At 30.7% G+C, this 25,810-nt stretch overlaps 2 protein-coding genes across 3 annotated transcripts in view; one reads left to right on the top strand and one right to left on the bottom strand.

The window, feature by feature from the left end:
- The window catches only part of LOC124358339 (putative oxidoreductase GLYR1 homolog), an 87,002-nt gene that overhangs the window by 29,706 nt on the left and 31,486 nt on the right, over positions 1-25,810 (bottom strand). Inside the window, exon 6 of the mRNA XM_046810640.1 lies at positions 23,687-23,860. Coding sequence (XP_046666596.1) covers positions 23,687-23,860 — 174 coding nt within the window. The remainder of the gene's footprint in view (positions 1-23,686; positions 23,861-25,810) is intronic.
- On the top strand, positions 1,044-15,022 carry LOC124357472 (leucine-rich repeat and immunoglobulin-like domain-containing nogo receptor-interacting protein 3). 2 transcript variants are annotated; one of them, XM_046809303.1, is made up of 5 exons: positions 1,044-1,141; positions 5,601-7,392; positions 7,672-7,780; positions 8,519-8,659; positions 9,248-15,022. In XM_046809303.1, the coding sequence occupies exons 2-5, from the start codon at positions 5,624-5,626 to the stop codon at positions 9,947-9,949; spliced, it is 2,721 nt and encodes a 906-aa protein (XP_046665259.1). In that variant the 5' UTR covers positions 1,044-1,141; positions 5,601-5,623; the 3' UTR covers positions 9,950-15,022. The 2 variants fall into 2 exon arrangements, with proteins under 2 accessions (XP_046665259.1, XP_046665257.1); XM_046809301.1 differs by having other exon boundaries at positions 1,068-1,507.

Here is a 25,810-nt window from a genome sequence, read left to right as displayed (position 1 = left end):
ATTTCAGTAGTTATTTCCCGTTACACTCTTTCAATCCTATATAAGTATACTTCCTTTCACTAGATGGGAATTCACTATCCATTATAGTCAATCACATCACAAGACTAGAATTGTTATTTTTTTATTTGCTTTTTACAAAAAATACTGGACCTCCTAGGTTGAAGTATGGATTCTAACATCCAGTATATTGTAGATCGCTAGCACTATTTTACGCCAATCTCCTCTGAATAAATTTATATCTATTAGAGTAAACTGATAATTCCTTATTTTTAATAGAGTCGTCAAATGAAAACAGTTAAGTAAAAAGCGTGGAATCTACCAGTTAAAATATAATTTGAACCAACCGAAGATTGTTGGAAATAAGACGTAAATGATGTTTTATGCGCCGCAGATATACTACTGCCAATTTAAAAGGTGGTAAAATGTGTCTCAAAATACGACTTAACCGATGAGGGGTTATAATAGTGTAGTGACTTTGACATATGTATAATGTTACCGAAATCATACCGTCACTAGGTGATGTTAAGTTAAATGCTTAAAACATAAAATTAAATCTTTAATGTCTTTATATTATAGAATTCTATAACTTAAAAAAAAAATTAAAAAAAAAAAACACGTTTAAATAGTTATATGATCTGAAAATACAATAATTGTAGTGTTTATTTTATTTGACTTGATGTTATTTAATGTTATAATGGGACGTTACTCCGTAGGCTATATTAAAATAATATACAGTTAATGAATATGGAATGATAATTTGAGTAATCTGTTAAATGTAATAAATAATACTTTAACTTTATTGATGTAGATGAATCATGTATTAACAAAGAATTGAATTAAGGCAAACGTACAGATATGTAAATTAGTGGCTGTCGCTTCATTATATAATTAATTTAATAATTAATTATCGACTGTTTGGTTATGTATCTAAAAGAACGAAACAACAACATTAATTTAATGCAGAGCTAAGTTTTACGAGATACCCCTCCCGGCCCCAACCCCACCCACTATTGAATCCACGGACCACGACCTTGCCGACAGCACCACGCCACAGCCGCCATGATGATCGTACAGCTGAACAGTCTTAGAGGCAGTGGCAGTGGCAGTGCCAGGCACTGGTAGTGTTCAGTTCGGAAGTACTGTAGGTGTTATTCTCGTACGCACTTGCATCACAATATAATTGACTGTTGTTACTACTGTAAATAATTTCCGTGTGGAAAACTGTGATTGCGTCTGAAATTATATTGTGTTGTGTAGTTGTATGTGTTACTATTGGGTAGAAGAGTTCAATGAAATAAATACAATGTAAAGAGAACCTCCTTCCATTGTTTGATCAAGTGTTTTCGTTCTCCTCACTAAAATTATCAGTGATATTCCTTTCAATAATGCAAAACATAATTCTTTCTACGACTATTTTAATCCATCCCTTTACGTAATAATCAGGCATCATGCCAAAGAAACATTCTTACAAATCAAGTATTTGGCATACAAAATGTCCACTTGGAAGGTAAGATTTATTTACATTGGATTTAAGACCTAAAATATTTAGGCTACCTGAATCGTTATCTAATTTTTATAAATTGAAAATATCAGAAGAGGAGCAAGTAACTACTTAAACATTCCTCGTTTTGAACTCTTTTGTCCATAGTGATGTAATAGCTAAATTATTGTAGGCCATGCAAGCGATCCTAATCCAAATAAAATTGATCTTGATGTACACGTATTCAACCAAGAGTTCGATTTTTAAACTTAGGCCTAAACAAGTCTAATGTGACCAAGTGCAAATGTATGCGTATTATTAATACATGTATAATAGAGGAAGTTATGACATAACCTACATTAAACTTGTTCACTTAGTTACAGTTCTGGATCATGAAAACGGATCATGTAGAATATCAAAATACAATTAACTACAACTGATACTAAAACAAATTATTAATAATGTCAATTTTGTAAATAAAAACATTGGTTGTTTTAATTTTATAATCATTAACGTTCCATTAAAATGAAACTAGATTGCAAAAAACAATAGGTCTATCTCTGGTTAATTAGATTGTTATACATTGGTTACCTAGACCAAAACACAACATCAAGGTGATTACACTCAAAACAGGGATACATTTTTTTAAGACTAAGCTTAGCAGAATCTACACTTGATGAATCTTATCTGGCATTGGACCATTGTTTATTTCCTTAAGCTGTCAAAAATTTGAACTCCATAAAAAACAATAGCAACTCAACATTTGTCAAGTTTATATTATAGCTAGGTCTTTGTTTACCCTGTTAGCCTAGTTATGTTTAAAGAGTATTTTTAACTCACTACTTCTTTTGATTTTAAAATAAAAGTTTAAATTTGACATTCTAATCAATTGTTTTGGTGGACTGATACAGACCTACAACTATAGACTTTAAAAACCTAATACATTTTTAAAATATTGCGATTACAAAAATTATTAAATTATTAGAACAACTCTCAGTTATTACTGTATGAACTCAAATTTGGTTTGCTTTTAATTAAGTTTTCTAATATATCTATCACAAGGTGAAGAAATATGACAAATCTAGATGTTGCAGGAATTAATTCTGTAGCAAGTGATAAAACTCACCTAACCTAGTTACCTTACTTCATACCTACCCAAGAGATTGGTCAGTTGACACTCAGTAATAAGGTTGGTTACGTGTGTTTGAATATTTTTTATTGCTTACTGCAACATTAATCCTAGTTTAGAATGTCTAGTTTTGTTTGATTTCCTTACCTTGTGTTATTAGAAAACTTATTTAAATTTGTAACCCAAATTCAAGTTGATCCAGTAATATCATGAAGTTGGTCTTACAAATTATCTATATTAGTCAATATTATTGAGAAGAATAGATCAACAGTTGTAACAGACTGATAAGTTGTACATGACAAATATTTATATTAAAAAAACAAGTATTATTACTCTAGAAAATATGCCTACTGTTGAATCTGAGGGTTAATGTATAATTTTACATCTGAACAAGAAGCACAACCTACTAAGATGCGTGTTGACTTTTCTAAGAGCTTTGAATAGGAAATTTTATTCATCGTTATGAAAAGACAAATTAGGCCTACAGTTACGTTTTAAAAACTAGAACGAATATTTTAGTTACAAACTTTAACATAGGCTACAATTACTATTTTGGGAAAGTAGAATGAAAACTATGGTACAAGATCTAAAATTTAGTTCAATCTAGAATAGACTCATATAAGTGATGCTTCTATTAATTTAAGTATATCCTTTACTTAAAAGTTAATATTAGTCATGTGTTGATATATAATTGAACCAAGATATTTAAATATATATAAGCTCTACCAATTATTTCACTATGAATTAAATTTTAAGTAACAAACATGTAATTAACTATCTTATGTTACTGTATTATTGTCACATAAACATTTCTAAGCCCTTTTTTTATTTGGGCCTACTAAAAGTATCTGAATTCCTTTTACTTTTATTGCCAAATAAATAGAAAATATCTTTTAAAATGAGAAAAGTAAGTAATTAAATCAATTGATGCCCATGTGGCAAGATTTGTAACAAGTTGGCCTAACTCCACAAAATCCCTCCTGTAATAAATGACATGAAGAATCCTTTTTTCCCACATTTGAGTTAAACAAACTGTAGACTAAACGTTAATGTATATTAAAATCCCATACTTTCTTATTGCATATAATTATAAATCATGATAATGCAATGTATAGTAAGTATTGGTGATAAATAAACAAACTACACCATGATGGCGTGACAAAAACAAACTTGAAATTCAACACCCAATGATATCAGGACATAACCACCACACTAAAGAAAAATAAATATATAGCCTATAAATCTAACATTTTTAATAGTTCTTTAATCACATTGATATGTTTATGTTTCATATTATAATAATTTTAGTGAGAGTGTAAGCATTTAAACTAGATAAAAAGCCACAGATTACTAAAATGAGATGCTCATTAAGTATGCAATCTCCGATACCAGAAAGAAGGTAAAAAAACAATGTGCTTTATATCATTATATGGTGCAAATATATAACACCTGGTTTCAAGAATTAAAATCTATCCTTTTCCTCGGTGCCTACCTGATTTCATGGTATTTAGATATCGCTTTGTGTAATGCAATTTTGCCTATGTTCTTAATAGAGAGGATTACAAGGGAGGGCTGATCCTAATAGTGAGAGGGCATATCTAGATTATGGATGGAACGAAAACTGACAGAACTAGCCTGGGAGTTTACACTAGGAGGAGTGGAATTTTGGTCTTCCTTTCTCTAGGATATATCTGCTTTTTCAAGCAGATATGTTAATGCTGTAAACACGAGGATTATAAATTGATCAGAAGAGGGTGATTTCCTTCTGATCAGACAACCAATTTATATTAATAGCCTTAAATGCCGTTGCACACTGCATAGGCGATCTATATGCATGTAAGAGGCTTAATAAAAAATCGTCACTGCTCTATATTCACTTTGGTCTTATCTCCTGTAACTTACATCTCTATCACTGATAGATTAGATGGTTTCTTGATACTCAAGACTTGGTTTCACACATTAACCCTGTTGAACAGATATTATTCCTCTGTCAGACATCAATGTATGACTACATTTTCAATGTAGAATCTTGGAGCATGGAAAAAACGGTTTATTGTAGTATCACTAGATCAAGGAATACAACATTATCCAATATATAACTTTTTATTTTGTGCAAGGCCTTTCTGAATCAAAGTTCCATCAACAGGTACTTCACAAATTATACTGGCTAACCGTACATCCAAATTGTTTACCATATGTTATTATAAAATTAATTATTATTACAAAAATGTAAACATTTGATAATTTGTGAAGTGCCTGATGATGGAATCTTTGATTCAGAAAGGCCTTGCACAAAATAAAAAGTTATATATCGGAAAATGTTGTATTCCTTGATCTAGTGATACTACATTTTCAATGTTATTATTAATTACTTTAATATGGTATCATACCATAGTCTATTACATGTAAAATCTAATTTTTTCAGGTATAATTGAAGTTTTTTTTTACGTTGCTGTTTATTGGAAATTTATATCAGATTTGAACCTTCTGAAGAATAACTGGCAACACAGAAAGTTATAGGTAGGCTTTATCTGACAACATTAAATCATCAGTGGCCTTTTGCATGTGCTTCTCAAAGGGTGTAAAACTGTTTGTTATCTATCAAGGTTTAAAAATAAATTTAAAAAATTCTATAAAACGCAATATTAGAAGATGTTTTATTGCCAATGTGTTTTGGTGTCAGTTTTTTATTAATTGACAACTTTACCACATCCATTAATCAAGTATCAACATTAAACAAATAAAAATTAACTATAAGTATATTTATTGAGATATTGTCATGTAGAGCTTACATTCAATGTCTATGAGAAGAATAAAGTACAGTAATATACAGTAACTTGATAAGAGAAATTAAGAATAACTATCATATAATCCATCCACTCCAACATCTAACTGATTGTTTCCAATTCATTGGTTATGTCAAAAGCAGTTAAAATAGATATTTAATTTAAATTAGTTTTCTAACATTACTTAAGTATGAATTATTTCCAGGTGATGTAAGAGCATAGTGCACAATGCGAGTGGCAGAGCCCTTCTCACTACTACTGCTGCTGTTGTGTGTGCGTGCGTGTGTCTGTGTAGAGCACCACACTCGCCACTCTGTGCCTAAGTATCTTACATTATGTCCTACAAACTGCGAATGCATAATCAACAACCACTACACAGAGACTGTTGATGTCACTTGCCAAAATCGAACCAACATCGGAATCAAACTACCTCCATCTGTATCTAGCCTCTCTTATGTCAATGTTTCAACTCCATTTGTACAATCCTCAAATCTAGTTCCTACTTCAACTAGTGGATCAGATATGATCAAAATTATCTACAAAGGGAGTGGTATAAAAGGTTTGAGCCAACTGACTTTTGCAAAACTACCTTATTTAGAACATATTGATTTCAGTGAAAATTTTATTAGTGAAGTGCCAGCAACAGTTTTCCACAACTTGATATATTTAAGAGTGCTCAATCTGGCCGACAACAAATTAAAAAAATTGCCATCTGATCTACTAAAAACTCAAAAACGTTTATCTGAACTGTATCTTGCAAAAAATTATCTCAGTTCAACCAACTATGAAGTTTATTCCAACTGCAGCATACTCAAGATTCTGGACTTGTCTTACAATGCCATATCAAAATTACCCGATGAAATGAGTTTTAACCCAAGTTTAGTTGTACTCCTGCTAAATAACAATAGACTGAAAGATATCCCAGCAAGTATCTTTTCAACTCTGAAGCAACTAGAAATTCTCAATCTAGCAAACAATGAAATCCATATAACATCTGATTTATTTAGAAGACTCAATGCTTTAGAAAATTTAGACCTTCAAAACAATGGTATTGAAAAGCTGCCAAGGGACTGTTTTGAAGGGCTCGCAAATTTACAAGTATTGAATTTAAGCAAAAACCCAATTGACTCTGTAGACAGTGATTTATTAAAAACTAATTCAGATCTCAAGACTTTAGTATTAAGCGAAACTTTGATATCGCATATAAGTGCAAGTCTCTTGGCAAGGCTAAAACGATTACGAGTATTAAACGCTAGTCATAATTACCGCCTAGGGACAATTGAAGACTTTAAATTTAGTTCGAGTAATCACTTGCAGTACATAGACCTCAGTTTTGGAAACTTGTCAGTGTTGCCAATGTTTATCTCACATTTAGAAATGGTGGAACAACTGAAACTTGAGGGTAATTTATGGAAATGTGGCTGTAAATCAAGATGGTTTGTCGAGTGGTTAAGCAATCACCAACATGCAGTTAACAAAACTCTGACATGTGACAAAGAGGAAAACATGATTGAAAAACTTATATCACTTAACTGCGAACCGCCACATGCTGTAAATGAATCATTATCTCAGGTGCTAGAATTCCGTTCAACTGTGATCCTCACTTGTTCCTTTGATGGGGAACCAGCACCTTCCATAACATGGGTCACTCCATCTGGCTACATCTTTCATCATTACCCTGACAAGAATTCAAATGATAATTCTTCAAGCCACCCTCGGATACATTTATACGATTTAGAACCTGTGGTGGAATCGAGAGTGAAACTTCTCAACAATGGGAGTTTAAAAATACAAGAACTTCTGCGCCAAGATGCTGGAATCTATACATGTATTGCTATTAATCCTGTTGGAAATGCTACATCACACATTGTTGTTACACTTGACCGAAAGACATTTTTTCACATCAAAATAATGTGTATTATTGTTGGAGCATCTGCTGTTCTAGCTGTCCTTCTATGTACAGCTATAGGACAACTTATCCACTGGCTTTGTAAAAAGTAAGTATAATTTTATCACTTAATGTATTTAAATCTCAATAGTAAACCAGTCAATTATATAATTACTGTACCATATTACAGTCATTACTTCACTTCAATCAGTCTTATTTTCTATGAAAATCAAGAGCAAAACTAATCACGTGAAACATGTAACTCATTGTAAAACATTGGTCATGTTGTAAAAATGAACAATAAAATCAATATTCCCTTTTAAAATCATTTCAATATTTATTTTTATTCACCATTGTTAAATGTTATTAATAACTGTTACTCTGTTAGATGTGGACTGGTTGAAGAAAGAAGTAAACAGCTGATGCAACAACGGGAAAACATTGAGATGTATAAATCACAGCAACTCAAGAGTTTACGAGAGAATTATACTCAACAGGTAATACCAGGTGTGATTTCTGCAAAAAAACTTTCTTTCTGACTTAGAATAGTTAGCTAAGTAAAATCTTATTATAGGAGGGGAGAAATTAATGGGATTTATTGACAGAGATTTTCAAATTTCTTTTGTTTGTGAGCATTGTAAGACTTACGATCATCAAGTGAAAACAGAAACTGCTTGCTCTTGTATAGAGTAAAAGAATATAAACAACTGCACTTTTTTGACAATCCAAGAAGACAAGGGAACCCAGTATGGTTGTTAGTATGGTAATTTCCACTAATAACAGCAGTACTATTGTGTAGAACTATTTCCAATATCAAACACTACAGAACTCATTCAATAAAACTAAGATATTAGAGGTGATAAACAATATATTTATCAACACTAAACTAAACATTCACTCAGTATCAGATGTAGAAACAAAAAACTTTAAACTTAATGTATAATAGGGTAAATTCTCAATAGTAATTAACTGTAGTTAAACCTGGAATTCTTTGAAGGAGAAACCAAAGAAATCACCAGTTAAAACAATCCGTATTTTATATTAAATCATACAAAGAGTAAAGATTCAAACAAATTAAACCAGTTATAACAATGACCACCAAAGGAAATTATAAGGTGGTATAATATAATTGAAGTCATAAATATTTGTAGAAAATAAAACATTAAAAATGTTATTCTTGTACTTTAGCTTTCATATTTGAAAACTTCAATCTATTGATACTGTTGTATTTCTAGGTTCACAGGATAAAAGAAAACTGTGCGCAGCAGGTGGAATGGATAAGGGACAGTTACCAGGGACAAGTCAAGCACATCCGTGACTTCAAACACTACGGCTCCCATCAGTTTTCAACAATAAGAGACCAATACTACGATCAAGTAAGATAAATGTTCTGAGTAATACAAAGTACTGAATTGCTTCTTTGACAATACAAATTTCCAAATAAATATATAAGTTCTAGGAATGTAACTTCAATACTTAACAATTATTGATTTTTTTATTTTTCTCACTATTATAAATAATAAGAAACACAATAGTAGAAATTTAAATCGAATTTACTCTATGCCGTTTTGACTTGACAGTTAAAAGTCAAACAAATAACTTAAAATTTAAACAAAGTATTTTTAACAGTTAGAAATTAAAAAGCACCCAGTTTTGTTTATAAAATATACCATTACTTATTACACATTTACATGTTAATTATAAAACTAGGTGTACCATTAACCATTATACATCTTCAATTTTGAACAGATCAATCATTTTAAATAGCTCAACCTATAAAACTAATTTATAACAATACCTAATACAATTGTTGATGGGTTCCAAAATACCAATTTCATAAATGTTATCCAAAGACAGTTTAATCTTTACAAAGTGTTTAACATATAGAAATAAAAACATGTTCATATTTTAGTTTCTGTATATATAATTACTTAACTAATTTAATCTGCATGGTGATTTTGTAGATGAAGAAGGTGAGGGACTATTCAACAACTCAGTTGGGTTGGGTGCGAGAGAACTATGTCTTCCAGAGAAATCGAATACAAAAGTTCGGTTCCCACCAAGTGCTACGCTTCCGTGAGTCTTACAAGTTTCAGCAGCAAACACTCAACAAGATACTGGAGAACTTGCCGAGCCTGTATCTGGAGAACTGTCGGGGAAGCTCCTGTGGGCGCTCTGAGTCTTCAGTGTTTGTGGAGAGTCAAGACATAGCAGACCTTGCAGATGTCCATGACATTGACATCTATGCTAAGACAAAACTAGAGGAGCTAACCAACCCTGCAGTTCTCGATGAGGGACTTGACGAGCAGTCCATCTACTACACTCCGTCCGAACTGTCTGAAAGCCCTGTTTCGCCCATGAAGGATTTGCTACTAAGGAAACGCCAGACAGAGTTCACACTGTCTCCTGGTGCATACAGCCCGGATAGTAACCCCTTCGACCAACCCAGCACCTCATACTCGGCCATTCCTTGGCTTCAGGACAGTCCGTGTCGGGTGTTCCACTGCTCCCAGTCTGGTATTCAGTGTTCCCTGGGTGATGATGAGTTCCAAGTACCACGCACCCTTCAGTCCTCCACGAGTCTACCAGAGATGCCTCAGTTGACTGACACCGACAGAAATGTTACAGGGTCGGCCCCAGATGGTTTTCATGAAACAGCCCTCTAGTGCCAAACTTTCCAGTTGAGTCTTTTCTCAAAATATTTTCAATGGCTGTGATAAGTTTTGTTCCAAAAAAGTGAGTTGTGTCTTAAAAATAATACCCTATTTTCAGATTCTCTGGAAATAATTTCGTGAAAATATTTTTAGAGAACTGCTCAAGCATGTTGCTTATGTGTTAGTTGTTTTTTTTTTACCTGATGCTTAATTAAATATTTTGTATGTGTTAAGGGCTTAATAATTTAAGTAGGCGTTATTATTTTAATAAATAATGTATTATTAAAAGTTTAAGTTGCTCAAATTTTCATTTGCAATGTCAAAATTAATACATAATGCCTTTGTGTAGAGGAATTATATTATTTCAATTAAGCCACCTTTACCCGAAGTGCACCATTTCATAGTATAATTTTTAGAGTGGGTAATGAGTCTACTTTTGTACTTTAACATGCAACATTTAGCTATAGGTGTGGCCAGAGGGTTTACTGGTAATTAGTGTAAATTAAGCTGCTGCTGTATTTACTTCTATCTGTAAAAACTGTGCACCGAGGTCACTGTTTATATTAGTTTTACTCGAATAGTTCGATGAATTGAAATAGTATCCAATAAATTAATAACAATATTATCTCAAACACCATGAATTTACATGGGTAAGACTTTATATACTGTACATTGTTGATAGTTTCAAAAATGTGTTGTCATTGCAATTAATAATAAAATATGTTAGCACAGTTTTCAAAACGTTTTATAATTACAGCCACAAAAAAAATCTTGAACCAGTAGAACATTCTTTGAAGCTCATTATTGATGATAGATGATTTAAAAAGGATAAAAGGGCATGTAACAATGGCAAATTACTGAAAACCTGATCTTCACAGTTAACAATATTTAGACTAAAGTGTAAACTGTTTACACTATCCTACTTTGTTTCATGACACAAAATCAAAATCCTATTTTGCCATTAACTCTATTATAATAATACTTTATATAATTAGTTTGATTTTGCATAGAAGATGAAAATGTAAAAGAAACGTAAAATGAATGAATCAAAATATTACAAGAGAAACATTACATTTAATTCTCAAGATAAAGTTTTATCATTTTACTTTTGATACATTTCAACGGTAGTATTTATTGAACATTTGATAATGTAAAATTTATTAATTGATCACTATCTATCTTTTTAATTTCATTTAATGCATATTTTACATTTTTATGACATTTAATACAAAAAATGAAATTGGTTATTTTTGTCATACAGTTTTCATTGTTATTACAAAATCATTAACTATATTATGCAGGTTTTTTAACCTGTGAAAGTTGTGTTTTCTAATCCACACAACATACAATTTTTAAATAAATTAATCAAAAAAACAACAGAAGAAATTATGAATAGTATTTGATTGATAAGTTAAACACAATGTGCCTACAACAGTTGCAGGATGGGGTTGCAAACACGGAATGCAGTTGTATTTTATTCAGGTTAAAAATGACAATAAATAGTGTGTCATGATTATGTCTTAAGAAATGTTTTCACTTATTTCATCACTATAGTCTGTGTATTTACATTCTTTCTAAAAGAAAAATACAAAATGGGATTTGAAATTGAATTTTATTTTGACGCTTGTTTTACAGATTCTTACTGTATTCATTTGCTGTTCTAACTATTCTCTACAGTATGGTCAGTTAATAAAAGGGAGAATTTAAATAAATAATTACGATTATAACTTTCACAAAATTTCTACATTTATGTCAATGCCATAACGTATTTTCCATGAACCCTTCAAAATTTTCCACACACTAAAATGTTGGAACACGTTTTAACCCTGTAAATAGGTCCTAAGTGACTGAATACGTGGCGGTGAGCTTGTTGTAGCTAATAGTGGTTATAATTTTATATTCTGTTAACTTTTATTACAATATGGAATGATATGGTTTCTTGTAATTCCTGTAGATAGGAGCCAAACTTAATTTATGATTAGTTCTGTAACATTCTTATATGAATAAGAACAGAGTATTTATATCACCTGCAAATGAGAATATATAACTGTAAATGTAATTCTAATACATACATATTTGAAACTTAATTATTTTTTATAGTACTCCATTTAAAATTGTCAGGTTTGTGCAAAATAAAAAAGCCATTAAACAAATTTGTTTTTCAACTAAATTTTACTGTTACATTTACTTGTATATCAGAATTATTCTACAGTACATTACCAGAAAAGGAAGTTATAAGTTTAAATTTTTAAATCTCTGTTGGGGGGGGGGAGGAGATTATATTTTTAGCATTGTTTTATTGTTGTTAATTTTCCATATAGCACTCCCATCTGGGCATTATATGACATTTTTAACTTGGCCTTTAAATGGTTAATAATGTTGACTTTTGTTTGTGTAAATTATTTTAAAACAGTTTAAATATAATTAGTATACTCCTGTTAAAATTTTTAAAAAGTATTTGTTATTTACATATTTATATTTATATATTTTTTTTATCTAAACAAATTACACATTGCAGCTAATAATATACCAATATTTGCTCTGTTTATAAGAAAATTTTACATAGTTGAAAAAATATTTTTCACAAAATTTAATTAAAAAAGCCAAACAAATAAGCACCAACATTCTGGGTATTTTAACAGTGCAATTTTTTTCTCCACTTCACATAACAAGAGACATGTTAAAACCTAAAGCCAATAATAATGTATTACATAACTGTGCATTACAGCAGTCTAATAAAATAAAATGTTAGTTGTAAGAAACTAATATTGATATATTGTATGTTTAAAAAACCACTCTGTTAGGATATAAGTGTTAATAGATTAAAAATAATGCTTTTACACAGTTTTACTACCACAAAGGTGGAATCAGATCACAGTAGCAAATTTAGAACATTTTGTCAATTGGACCACCAAAAAAGTAACATTTAATTAAATTCTCATGATCTAATTTGTTTCTGAAATTTTACACATAAAAATATCAGGTACCATGCATTAACCATTTTCTTCCACTCAATAGCAATAATATTCAAAATAATCATGCTTGGTTATTGACCAAGTTTAAAAATTCAAATGTATACCTCAAATGTTTTTTTAAATAATCAAAAAATTGATGTGTTTATAAATAAACTCCATGTAACAGAGTGGTTATGTTGTTGTTATGTTTTATTATGCATTAACAACTATTTATTCAGCTATGTATTATTTGTAGTTGATTTAATTCATGTACTGTGTTAAGAATAGAAATTATTGTAATTGAATTATAATATAGAGTACTAAATCACTCAGTTATACACAATCTGTTATTTATTTCCCATATATATCTAATGTACTAAAAGATTTTGGTATATTTTTAAAATTGTATAGTAATTATATACAAATATTGGGTAAATGTAGAAGTAACTTAGATCTCTAAATCTACAAGAATTTGTGACCATGATATTAGAGAGAAGATTTTACAACACTGGCATCTCTCAAACCAAATTATATTAAACAAATACCTACATTATCACACATTTTCAAAGTTTATTTGTGCGCGTTATTTTGGAAGTGGCTATTTTACAAATTAATAATAAATATTAGAATATGATTAATGTATGTTATACATTTATCATTATTGCAACAGTGGCTTATAAAATATAGATGTTCTGTCCTGATCACTTTCCATACTAATATAAGGAACATAGAACATGTGTTTGTTCTGTTTCATCATATTTTATTTTTAAATTACCTCACATTCAAAATGATGTAGAGTTATATACTTATTAAATTAAAACATATTACATATTATTATAAATTATTACACTCAGTAAAAAATGTAGAGGACAAACAGCTACATTTATTGTTAATGAATCAAAATTTAGTCTTAAAAAGTAAAAAAAGGAATCAGGTGGATCCTAATTACATTTTACTCAAGTGTATGTTTCTTAGGCAATGTTTCAGGAACCTAATAGAAAAACTCAGATAATTCATAGAAAAACATTTATTCAAAATAAACTACATTCTTATGATACATCACTTTGATAGCACTTACACCTATTTATTGCACAAGCATCATAAAAATGTAAATATGCAGTATATTGTATAACCAAAACGCATTTGAAAACAGTGCTCTTTCAGAAGCCATTTTAATTGGTTATTTGTATAGTGTCTTTGTTTTTAAAATGATCAATTTCTTGTAAAAAAAGGAAATGGTTTCTTCATTACTATTAGAAAAATTGTTGTACATGAGATCAGAGTAAAATTTATTGAAGATTTATGAAGAGATTTTAAACTGCTACTTAACTGTTACTGATTTTCTGTAACTTACTCTTCTGTAACTTTCTGATAAAACTTTTGGTAAAAACCATAAAAATAATGCATTTAAACAATTTTGAAAAGAAGGAAAGCATTGTTTTCAAAAGTCCGTTGATATATGACAATACATAATATATGAGAGTAAAAGAACAAGTCAATTGTAAGAATCACAAAAAAGTTGATTAAAAAAAGCTGGAGGTTTTAGAAATTAACCTTGAAACCATCTGGGCACTACTTTTGGCTAAAGTTGAGAATTAAACATACTAATTTGCACACACAACTCTTCCAAGTTAAGGATTAGATACATAGTTCTCCCTCATTAGCACTAAAATATACAATAAGGACAAACTTAGTATTACAATTATACTAATTATATAATCAATTATGGTGCTTTTTTACATCCTACACATATTAAAATAGAAAGAATGATTTAATTAATTTAATTTACAACTTATCAACACAGAGTCAACAATAATTTTACTCTTTTATTTCCTAAACTTTAGCAAGCTTTGTGCAATTACATTTTCACATATCGCTGTCAGAGCAAATTCCTCATTCCTCTTAAGATTTTTATTTTTATTTACTAGAATTATGACTTACGCATAACAATGGAAACTAATTTTCAGTCGCTGGTAGACTGATATATTTTTATAAGAATCCATTAAAACAAAGTATGTAACTAGTTAGCATAACAACGTATAATAGGCTACAATAATTGGTTATTTTAATGTTGGATGTTGTTTCTATTGTTATTTCTTTGAATAAATAAATCCCCTCTATTGCTATTGAATGGTTTGGTTTGATTCATTTAAAGTCCTGCTCACTTAAAGAATGTGTTAGCTCCCAGATGTACAAATTATTTGAATAATCACTACTCAAATATACAAATTTTGTTAGTAAAAAGAAAGTATTTATAAAATGCCTCTAGTGCCGAATATTTTATCGCACTTGGCATTGTGCACATATTATAAATGATTAATATTACACTGCCATATTTCGACAAAGTTAAATATCTTAGAATAATAATTAAGTAAACTCGTAAGGATTGAGGCAGAATTTTCTGCTTAATTCATTGACATAATATTGATATTTTAATTTCACTACATGCTGAAAATCCATGAACATCTGAGAAATGCTAATGTATCTCAAGTTATCACTGTTGAACTTGACACTTTGAACACCAAAATACCCCCCTCTCCCCCTTCTAAAATTAACAGATCTCAATTAAGAATACTGAGATTTGGCCATCAGTGGATTACCAAATCTTACGATTATCCCAACATTACTATCAAACATCCCCAGCTAGTATACCCAAGATCAGTTAAACATTATATATATATATATATATATATATATATATATTATTATTCTGTGTTGTATTTAATAAAAAATAAATAAATATAAGTTAGCTTTAGTATTACTAAAATATAACATATTATTTTTACATATGTATTATTTTTCCAAACAGTAGTTAAATATTTAAACAATAAGCACACGTGATTTTGTAACTACATTAATAATAATAAATAAAGAATCGTGTAAATGGGACTATAACATGGAAGGATTATAAACCTGACCACAAGTTAGACTTTTTAGACAGATTCGTTGGAGGCAAAAACGTTATCTATGATAGTTACAAGATACCCACCACAACCAAAAATCCCTCAAAGAAGGCTAAACAAAATCTACAATGTTCTCGACACACCAAAAATCTCATAAAATGCAATTCTCAAACTGCAATGTTCAGAGAACCAGAAAAATTAAAAGCTTGTTCACTCCACAGTTCTGGATCTTAACACACAGTCCACCTCAGAACATGGCTCTATTTGGAAACAGAAAATGCCAATACTTGTAAAATAAATTAACCTACAAAAAATTTCAAGAGCTCTTTCACCCAAAATAATCTTCCAATAAAGTTCACCATACTTGTGTCACTGAAAAACTGATCTACAGCTCAAGTATAAACACTGCCTCTCTCAGTAGATAGGCCTAATGACCAAATAGCCTATGAGTTGCTACCGGCAAGACGTAACAAGATACAAATTTACTAACCAAAATTCAACTAGTCACAAGATCAACTCATTCAATAACTGTTTCATTATAGACCAATCAATCACAACTGAGAACAAGAAGTAGGCCGACCAAAAGTGAGTAGCCAAACCCAGAAAGCCACATAACCTAAACATAATATCATTTCCTATATTACACCACCTCCCTATTTTGTAGGCTTATTTAAGAACAGGAAAGGAGAACTGTATGTGTATATATGGTAATGTGTTAATAGTTTGGTGTATAAAATTGACATCAATCAAAGTGATTCCTCTTTGTCTCTGGAAATTGTTGATACTGGACATTTCAAATTGAATCTCTATCTCTCTCTAGAGGTTGAGTAGAAGAGAGGACTTTTTAGTCCTAAATTCACCTCTATAAATAAAGGCATTTTTCATTTAATTTCTCTGTGGTTGACAAGAGTATAAAGTGGGGATAAAATATCCTATTTGTGTTGAATCTAATGTCTCTATCCAAGAGGAAGGGGAACAATCTTCCCGTTTGTGAAATGTAGCCTGAAAAGAGCCTGCCTGCTCTTACTTTAAAACACCACTACATCTTCGGTTAGCATCATTTACCACAGTACTTCATTGCTAAGTAAAAACCTTAAAATGTGAATACTTTTCTCCAGCCTTGTTTTGTCTTAAAGGCTGGGGAAATGTAGTTTTATGATTGGAGGTTTGACAGTAGTACTGGGGAGATCAGTACATAACAATGTAAACACAGGAAAAGAAAGGTCTTGATCTTAGACTAAGGTTTCATGATTTTTACTACAAGTATTATATATTAGGCAAGAGGTGAAGTCCCATGATCAAATGATAAATAGCAGTACCGTTATGTATCATTGGCATGTGAACACGGATCATTTTTACTAAAATGGGCATGTTTTAATCTAGTTTCATCTAGTCAAGTTGTCAAGATTAACATGCAGATTATTCTTTGCTACTGAGCTGTTACAGCCATGTTGTTAAGGCCAGTTTGAAGGTTAGGGTTTGGACTCTGAATGTAAAAAACTGACAATTAGTATAGCTTTCCTCTGAGACAGCAACAAAAATAGAGTTACGACTTATATATAAGCTACTTAGGGAACCTTATTTGCTTGAATTGTCCTCTGATTATTTTTCATCTTTATAGCCTCAACCCACTGTGGCCATAACTAATTTCTCATTCAGTTCACTTGTAATCACAGGTAAAATTATCATGTTAACTCAGCAGACCACACTTAGTGGCAGAATAAGTTCCAAGGCTACTCAACAATCCATAACCATATGTCACCCTGAATCAGATTAAAAATTAACAATATTTAAACTACAATTATCACTCTGAATCGCTGGGATATAAATAAAATTGTTAAACATTTACAATGTTTACTAGCTTTAAGTTTATATATCTTTAATCAGTTCTCTATTGGTTTCTTGTATAAGTACAAAGTAATATGTAATCTAAGATTATTTTTTAAATGTCCATTTAAAAATATTTTTAGATTTGTTAAAGAGAAACACAATTAATCTCAAGTGTTAACAGAATAAATCAACAATATATAGAAATATTTTGGTGTTTGAAATTCAAATTCACTATTATTCCAATAAGATGGTACAACAGCAGCTACGGTAACTGATACTTGGGTAAAAAACTCCAGACAATGTTTGCTATGGTATGTGCTGTCTATGTCTAGTGAACTATTTGTTTATTTAATTATTTGGCTGAGAGATTACAGGAATTCCTAGCCAAACTTGCATAAGGTTTAAAAATCAGAAGAATTTTGAAACTGTGTAATACAGTGTGCCACACGTATTGGTCGCTCAAGCTTTCAGACCAGATAGATGCGATGATAATCCTACGAACAAGCCTCAACAATGTGCCGCTGGGAGACAAACTGTTAACATTGTATATAATGGCTAGTGTCGAATCAATATATAATACGTTCACTCCTGGGACCTACACATGCTGATATTTCAGAGTATGCCAAGCCTCAACAATGTGCCGCTGGGAGACAAAGTGTTAACATTGTATATTATGGCTAGTGTTGAATCAATATATAATACGTTCACTCCCGAGGCCTACACATGCTGATATTTCAGTGTAAGCCAAGCCTCAACAATGTGCCGCTGGGAGACAAAGTGTTAACATTTTATATTATTGCTAGTGTCGAATCAATATTAAACTTTGTATATAATTGCTAGTATTGAATCAATACATAACATTGTATATTATTGCTAGTGTCGAATCAATATATAATACGTTCACTCCCGGGGCCTACACATGCTGATATTTCAGAGTATGCCAAGCCTCAGCAATGTGCCGCTGGGAGACAAAGTGTTAACATTGTATATTATGGCTAGTGTCGAATCAATATATAACAAGTTCACTCCTGGGACCTACACATGCTGATATTTCAGAGTAAGCCAAGCCTCAACAATGTGCCGCTGGGCGACAAAGTGTTAACATTGTATATTATGGCTAGTGTTGAATCAATATTAAACTTTGTATATAATTGCTAGTATTGAATCAATATATAACATTGTATATTATTGCTAGTGTCGAATCAATATATAATACGTTCACTCCTGGGACCTACACGTGCTGATATTTCAGAGTAAGCCAAGCCTCAACAATGTGCCGCTGGGAGACAAAGTGTTAACATTGTATATTATGGCTAGTGTCGAATCAATATATAACAAGTTCACTCCTGGGACCTACACATGCTGATATTTCAGAGTAAGCCAAGCCTCAACAATGTGCCGCTGGGAGACAAAGTGTTAACATTGTATATTATGGCTAGTGTCGAATCAATATATAACAAGTTCACTCCTGAGGCCTACACATGCTGATATTTCAGTGTAAGCCAAGCCTCAACAATGTGCCGCTGGGAGACAAAGTGTTAACATTGTATATTATTGCTAGTGTTGAATCAATATATAACACGTTCACTCCCGAGGCCTACACATGCTGATATTTCAGTGTAAGCCAAGCCTCAACAATGTGCCGCTGGGAGACAAAGTGTTAACATTGTATATTATTGCTAGTGTTGAATCAATATATAACACGTTCACTCCCGAGGCCTACACATGCTGATATTTCAGTGTAAGCCAAGCCTCAACAATGTGCCGCTGGGAGACAAAGTGTTAACATTGTATATTATTGCTAGTGTTGAATCAATATATAACACGTTCACTCCCGAGGCCTACACATGCTGATATTTCAGTGTAAGCCAAGCCTCAACAATGTGCCGCTAGGAGACAAAGTGTTAACATTGTATATTATGGCTAGTGTCGAATCAATATATAACAAGTTCACTCCTGGGACCTACACATGCTGATATTTCAGAGTAAGCCAAGCCTCAACAATGTGCCGCTGGGAGACAAAGTGTTAACATTGTATATTATGGCTAGTGTCGAATCAATATATAACAAGTTCACTCCTGAGGCCTACACATGCTGATATTTCAGTGTAAGCCAAGCCTCAACAATGTGCTGCTGGGAGACAAAGTGTTAACATTGTATATTATTGCTAGTGTTGAATCAATATATAACACGTTCACTCCCGAGGCCTACACATGCTGATATTTCAGTGTAAGCCAAGCCTTAACAATGTGCCGCTGGGAGACAAAGTGTTAACATTGTATATTATGGCTAGTGTCGAATCAATATATAACATTGTATATTATTGCTAGTGTTGAATCAATAAAAACACATTCACTCCCTGGGCCTACACATGCTGATATTTCAGCCTCAACAATGTGCCGCTGGGAGACAAAGTGTTAACATTGTATATTATTGCTAGTGTTGAATCAATATGCAGGGTGTCCTGATAAGCATGGACATGTCCCGAATGGTTCAAGATATTAATGTACAACCTTCATTATACGTATAAGAATATTTTTATGATTTTTTTTAGGATAAAAAATTTCTCCCACCCTTTTTAAAGGAAGGTAGCTTTAAATTTCCAAATTTCAATTCCTAACTTATGTCATTTTAAAGGTCTAGTCAATGGAAACACACATCTCTACGACGTTCATAGCAAAAGATATGGGCAAATAATCCCTTTCATTTTAGGGTGTAAATTACGTTCTGATACACCTAGATATATTATAAACAGTTTGAGATATTAATGTACAACCTTCACTTTACTTATTAAAATACTTTTTTGGAGAATAAAAATTCCCCACCTCAATTTTTAAAAGAGGTAGAAGGGGTAGCTTCAAATTTTCAAATTGCAACCCCTATCTTGTGACATGTCACAAGGTCTATTCTATGACATGAAACTTCTCTACAACGTTCCTTGTAAAAGTTATGTGCAAATAATCCCTTACATTGTAAGGTCACTAGAAAAAGACACCTATTACCAAAACTATGCATACCACAACAATTTGAAACTAAGCAAAAGGGATAAGTTGGGCACCTAAAAGACACTGAAAGATATCATGCATTTTGTTAATATGCACAAGAAATTGGCACTGTCCTTTTTTATTATTATTATTCTTTTGCCCATAACTATTGCTAGAAATGTCATAAAGATGTTAGTTTTCCACATTTCTTCAGATATCGACTCTAGAGTACTGGGGACCATTATTGAGTTCCAAGTACTTCATTTTAACCAAGTTTATAGTTTTTGGCACCATCTTAGATCTGCCATTTTATGGTATTAGTTCAAGTTGTTACAACATGATTTCAATGTGTGTTATTTTATATTATTTTAATAAAATAAACAATTTTTCAATTTGAATAGCATTTTTTTATGCTTTAGGCAATTTTTCAAATAAGCTTTATTTTATGTCTTTTGAAAACTCACATATTTTTGTTATTAGTAATAGTACAAAATGTAATGATAAATGTAATAAGTTGTGATAAACGTAATAATCATGTGTTACAATACAAACTCTACATTTTAAAATGTATCTGATTCCAATAGGCTGTACTTTAGATGACCTTAAAAAATATGAGTTTAATCAAAATGTAGAACTTGTAACTCAATAATAGTCAGCAGTACCTAGGAGTCGATATCTAAAAAAATGTAGCAAAGTAGTGGGGGGACACTTAAAACCACTCTATGTATCATGTATATACACGTATGTATGTAAATACAACTTTCTACTTGACAATGATCAGCAGTATGTTATGTGAAAAAATGTGGAAAATAGTTTGGGGGATGGAGGGTGGAGGGAGATGTTTTTAACTTACCCTACACAAACACATAAATTTAAATAAAACTTAGCAAGATTTGATATTGGAAGTTTGGAAAGGAAATTGTTAATCGGAGCTATATAGCAAGCAGTAAAATTTGTAATATTTTATAAGGCTTCAAACTGGCGGCCGTACAGAGCTTCGTAAAGTATATACTATATTATACTCTTGATCAACCAGTTAGATTCATTTGATTTTCTAGAGGTTAATCAAATCGGTTTTAAGAACAAACTTTATGCTACACTTACATAAACAAATAACCAAAACATAATAAAATGCAGCATAAAACAAAAACCAATGCATTTAACCAATTTAGTATCATCGTAAACTCCATGTTTAATACCTGTGTTTATTCTAAAGGACATTTTTTGTATAAATATATTCTTGATTTACTTAATTAATTAGATTTCATTAAATTTGGATTAGCATTATTAGAAATCACATATGTACATGTATTAAACTTCGTAAGTTTTACAATAATAGCTTAAAATTCTTTTTACACATACAGCTTAAAAAAATGTTGAACATTAAATAGTCGTCACATACATTTAATGTAATTATGACGATGCACCAACTTGGTGTCGCTTTGTGTTATCTGTATATGGGTGTTATGTGCAAATGAAGCATTTGAATTTGAAAAGGAACGGGCCACTTTATAAGGAAACCTGGATTTAATTTAAATTAACAAAATGAGTTATTTAATTCTCCTGATCCGGTGCCACATACAGCACTTAGCAAACCAAATAATGTATTATTATACATAGATACTTGTCAGTTCCTTACTGTGATTACAGCTGTAATGTGGGAAATGGTAAATGTTAATCACAAAACCGTTTTTATTATAAATGTAAATTTTGAAGTAGTTCCACACAAAATTTTTAACTTGAAGCCCCTTAGAGGGATGGTAAAATAAATATTTTCATAAAATCAAGATAAAAAAAAATGACCAAGTGTTATAAGAAACAAAGATCTGTAATTAGTTTTCTGGTAGTATATAATATATATATATATATATATATATATATTATATATATATATATTTTAGAAATTATTTAGTGAAAAAGTTCATAAACAAAAAATGTATATACGTGAAATAAATTACTTTGTAACTTAAAAGAAAATGGTATAACCCTTTAAAGTATTGTATTATTGTGTACTGTAACTAACAAGTTGTTATTTTAAGAAATATCAGTTTTATTCTAATATTACAGTTTTTTTATTTTTGTTTGAGGAACCAATATAAACGTTTTCACCTTTTGGTTTTTATAAAACCAAATCCTTTTATTATAAAACTTTAAATCAAGTAAATCACTGATAGAAGATTCTGGAATTCAAGAAGATCTAAAATGTTGGTGCAATCTGCTAGTCTTGTGTAAAGTATACAGTAATTTTTGTTGGAATTGTGTTTTTGTAAATCTTGAACTATCTACTTCAAGTAGTGGGATTATTTCAATTGTGTTATTATAAAATTCTAATTTAAACAGTTTAATCTCAATAATTAGCAATACTGAATAAAAAAAGTGAAATGGCCACAAAAATATACATTTATGAATTATAAGAGGGTTTGCAAAATAATTTACATAAAATGTAAAAAAGTGTAACAAATTACAAACATTTAACAAAATTTGCCGATAATAGAAAATTTACACTAACTTTTGCATTGGGATTATAAATGTGTTATATAATATATATATATATTTCTCTTCTAAACATTTTTACTGAAAAGTCATGCATGTCTCATAAGCACTAAAATAATATATTCCAGTACTCCTTAAAAACAAAAATGTTCTCGTTTCACTCATTAAAATTCTTTCTATATTTCTTGTGATTAATATCCAAATTTGAAATACCTAAAATATTTGCACTCATTTAATTGGATTAATTAGTAATAATATTGATTTATAATAAAAGATAGCCATATTATAAAATAGGAAGTGCTACTTGTACAATTATTAAAAGTATTTTAAATATCATTACTGATTTATGTCTCATGTTGTTTTTCAAGGTTCAAGGTTCATAGAGAATGGACAGGCTGAATTGAAAAAATAACATTGTTCCATTACGAAATTCTACTGAACCTAGCCAGTACTAAATACTAACCAAGAGAAGAGTCACAGATTATGTTTCATTCCTCAATTTGCTTCAATTGATACCTTTTCATGTATCACTCACACTTAAAATACAATGCTGGTTGTTAGATTACAAAAGAAAGAACCACATACCTTGTCTGGTGTCCTGTTCCATACCACCACTCGGTGTCCAGAGTTGAGCAGGTTCTTAACGATACCAGAGCCCATGATGCCCAGCCCTAGGAAACCAAACTTGAGAGTGGAGGGAGAGATGTTCTTCTCCATCAGTGTTTGTGATACACTTTCTAAATCTAGAGGTGGTGTTTCCTGAAACAAAAACAACAGTTTTAATGCTCAGATCAAATGCAAGCCCGATATATTGGATTTTAGGATGATTCATTTAGGATGCTTAATATTTATTAGAACATGACACCTTCAGGTTTTAGTGTTCAAACATAACCTCTAGTCTTAATGTGAAATAAAATTACTACAAACCTAATCAAAATGTACAGTTTCCCATTACTAAATTTGAAGTAAACTACATGTTAAACATAAATTTCCTTAAATGTGGTTGTAGCATCATTATGAATACAAAAATGAAAGTATAACCCGTAACCCATTACTCATATCCATTTAAAACTATTACATTAAACTATTTAAGTTCTTATTATGTGTGTGTTATAGTCTGTCCATGTGCTACAATAGCAAAACATTGCAGGTTAATATATAATGTATCAGCGACAAAATATTACAATTAGAACATTTCAGTAAAATAACTATTGAGAAATTTTATAAAATCTGTATCTCAGAATAATGGTTCACAGTAACTTAATTAATTTGTGTACTCTTCAGGATTATGTTCCTCCAGATATAATGTGTAGGAATGTTCATAATAATGGAGGTTCAGATTTTTCTTTACTGAATCTATAACTAAAAAATGGTTTAAGACTGATGCAATTGGTTTTTGATGGGGTTATTTTTGCAATAATTTTCGAATACACAAAAAATGTACCTGCATTCGTATATATTTTATAATAATAGAATTTATAAATTTTATTATAATAAAATATCCTATTTTTTCTGATAATATAAAAATTCTTTGATCACTTATGGGGGATTTACAGACATTTAAAGTAGGAATTTATGTAAATTTAGAATCAAAGCTAAGAAAAAAGACTGAAAATAGGAAATTAATTTTTGTATGGCATGTACATGAGTTACACTTTTAGGGAATGACATATTTCATGATTTATCACTTACTTTTTACTTTTTAACACACATGGCACTCCTTTCAATTAATGGAAATTACTTTTTAACACACATGGGACTCCTTTCAATTAATTATCTTTAAAATGTCTCAGAATGACAGACAAAAATGTTCTATTATTTTTGTAATTTAAACTAAATTACATTGGATCTAATTAAATTTATTGTAACAATTGCAAATTCATATTGGTTTGCAACTGAAATTTACAGATGCCTTCCTAGTGCCCGTTAATATTTTGAATTTTCATTTTCAAACATGGTAGGAACAATGTATAATTTTTGTTATAATCAAATGTACAAATGTAAATACAATAAATTTAAGCATCGGGTAAACAATTTTAATTCAAACTAAAAATTATGTAAATTTTTATTTGTTAGAAAAATTACAAATTTGAGATTACAACGCTAAATTTACAAATGTTACTTTTTTGTTATAAAGAGGACTTTTGTCTTAAATCTGTCTTTAAATTCATATGTCCAATTCCACTTTATTCAATCTTTGATTTAATTCTTTGCTAGCCATCTTGATTTCCACACTATAAAAATATCCGATATCTTTCTTCATAAAAATATCTATCTACCAATCAAAAGATGCTAATACAGAAAAGTATGAGTAACACGGATGTCATAAGCAAATAGAGGTCTCATATGGGTAATTTATTGCTGAAAGATTTGGTTATTCAAAAGTTTTCTGTGCTCCATTCTATTGCAATCCCTAAAACAGCTTATGATTACTGTTAAAATGTTCTCTGGAAAGAAACAATGGAAAAAATACTCAGTTTGGAAGTCTCTCTCAAGTTGTATACTCACATTTACTACTCCATACCCCATATTCTTACACTGTGACTGTTTACCATGCCCCTTGAATGCACCTTACAAGAACCTAAGTTATTAAATCATGGAAATTAATCATCTTCTGTTCCCTCATTGAGAAAGAATTTATACATCTCCATAAATTATTGTCATCTGCACAAGTGCCTGCAATAATTATATCTTGTATGGTGTTATAAC

Source organism: Homalodisca vitripennis, chromosome 3, assembly GCF_021130785.1.
Source record: "Homalodisca vitripennis isolate AUS2020 chromosome 3, UT_GWSS_2.1, whole genome shotgun sequence".
Classification (NCBI taxonomy): domain Eukaryota; kingdom Metazoa; phylum Arthropoda; class Insecta; order Hemiptera; family Cicadellidae; genus Homalodisca; species Homalodisca vitripennis.
The sequence above is the reverse complement of the archived record's forward strand: the minus strand, read 5'-3'. Positions and strand labels throughout refer to the sequence as shown.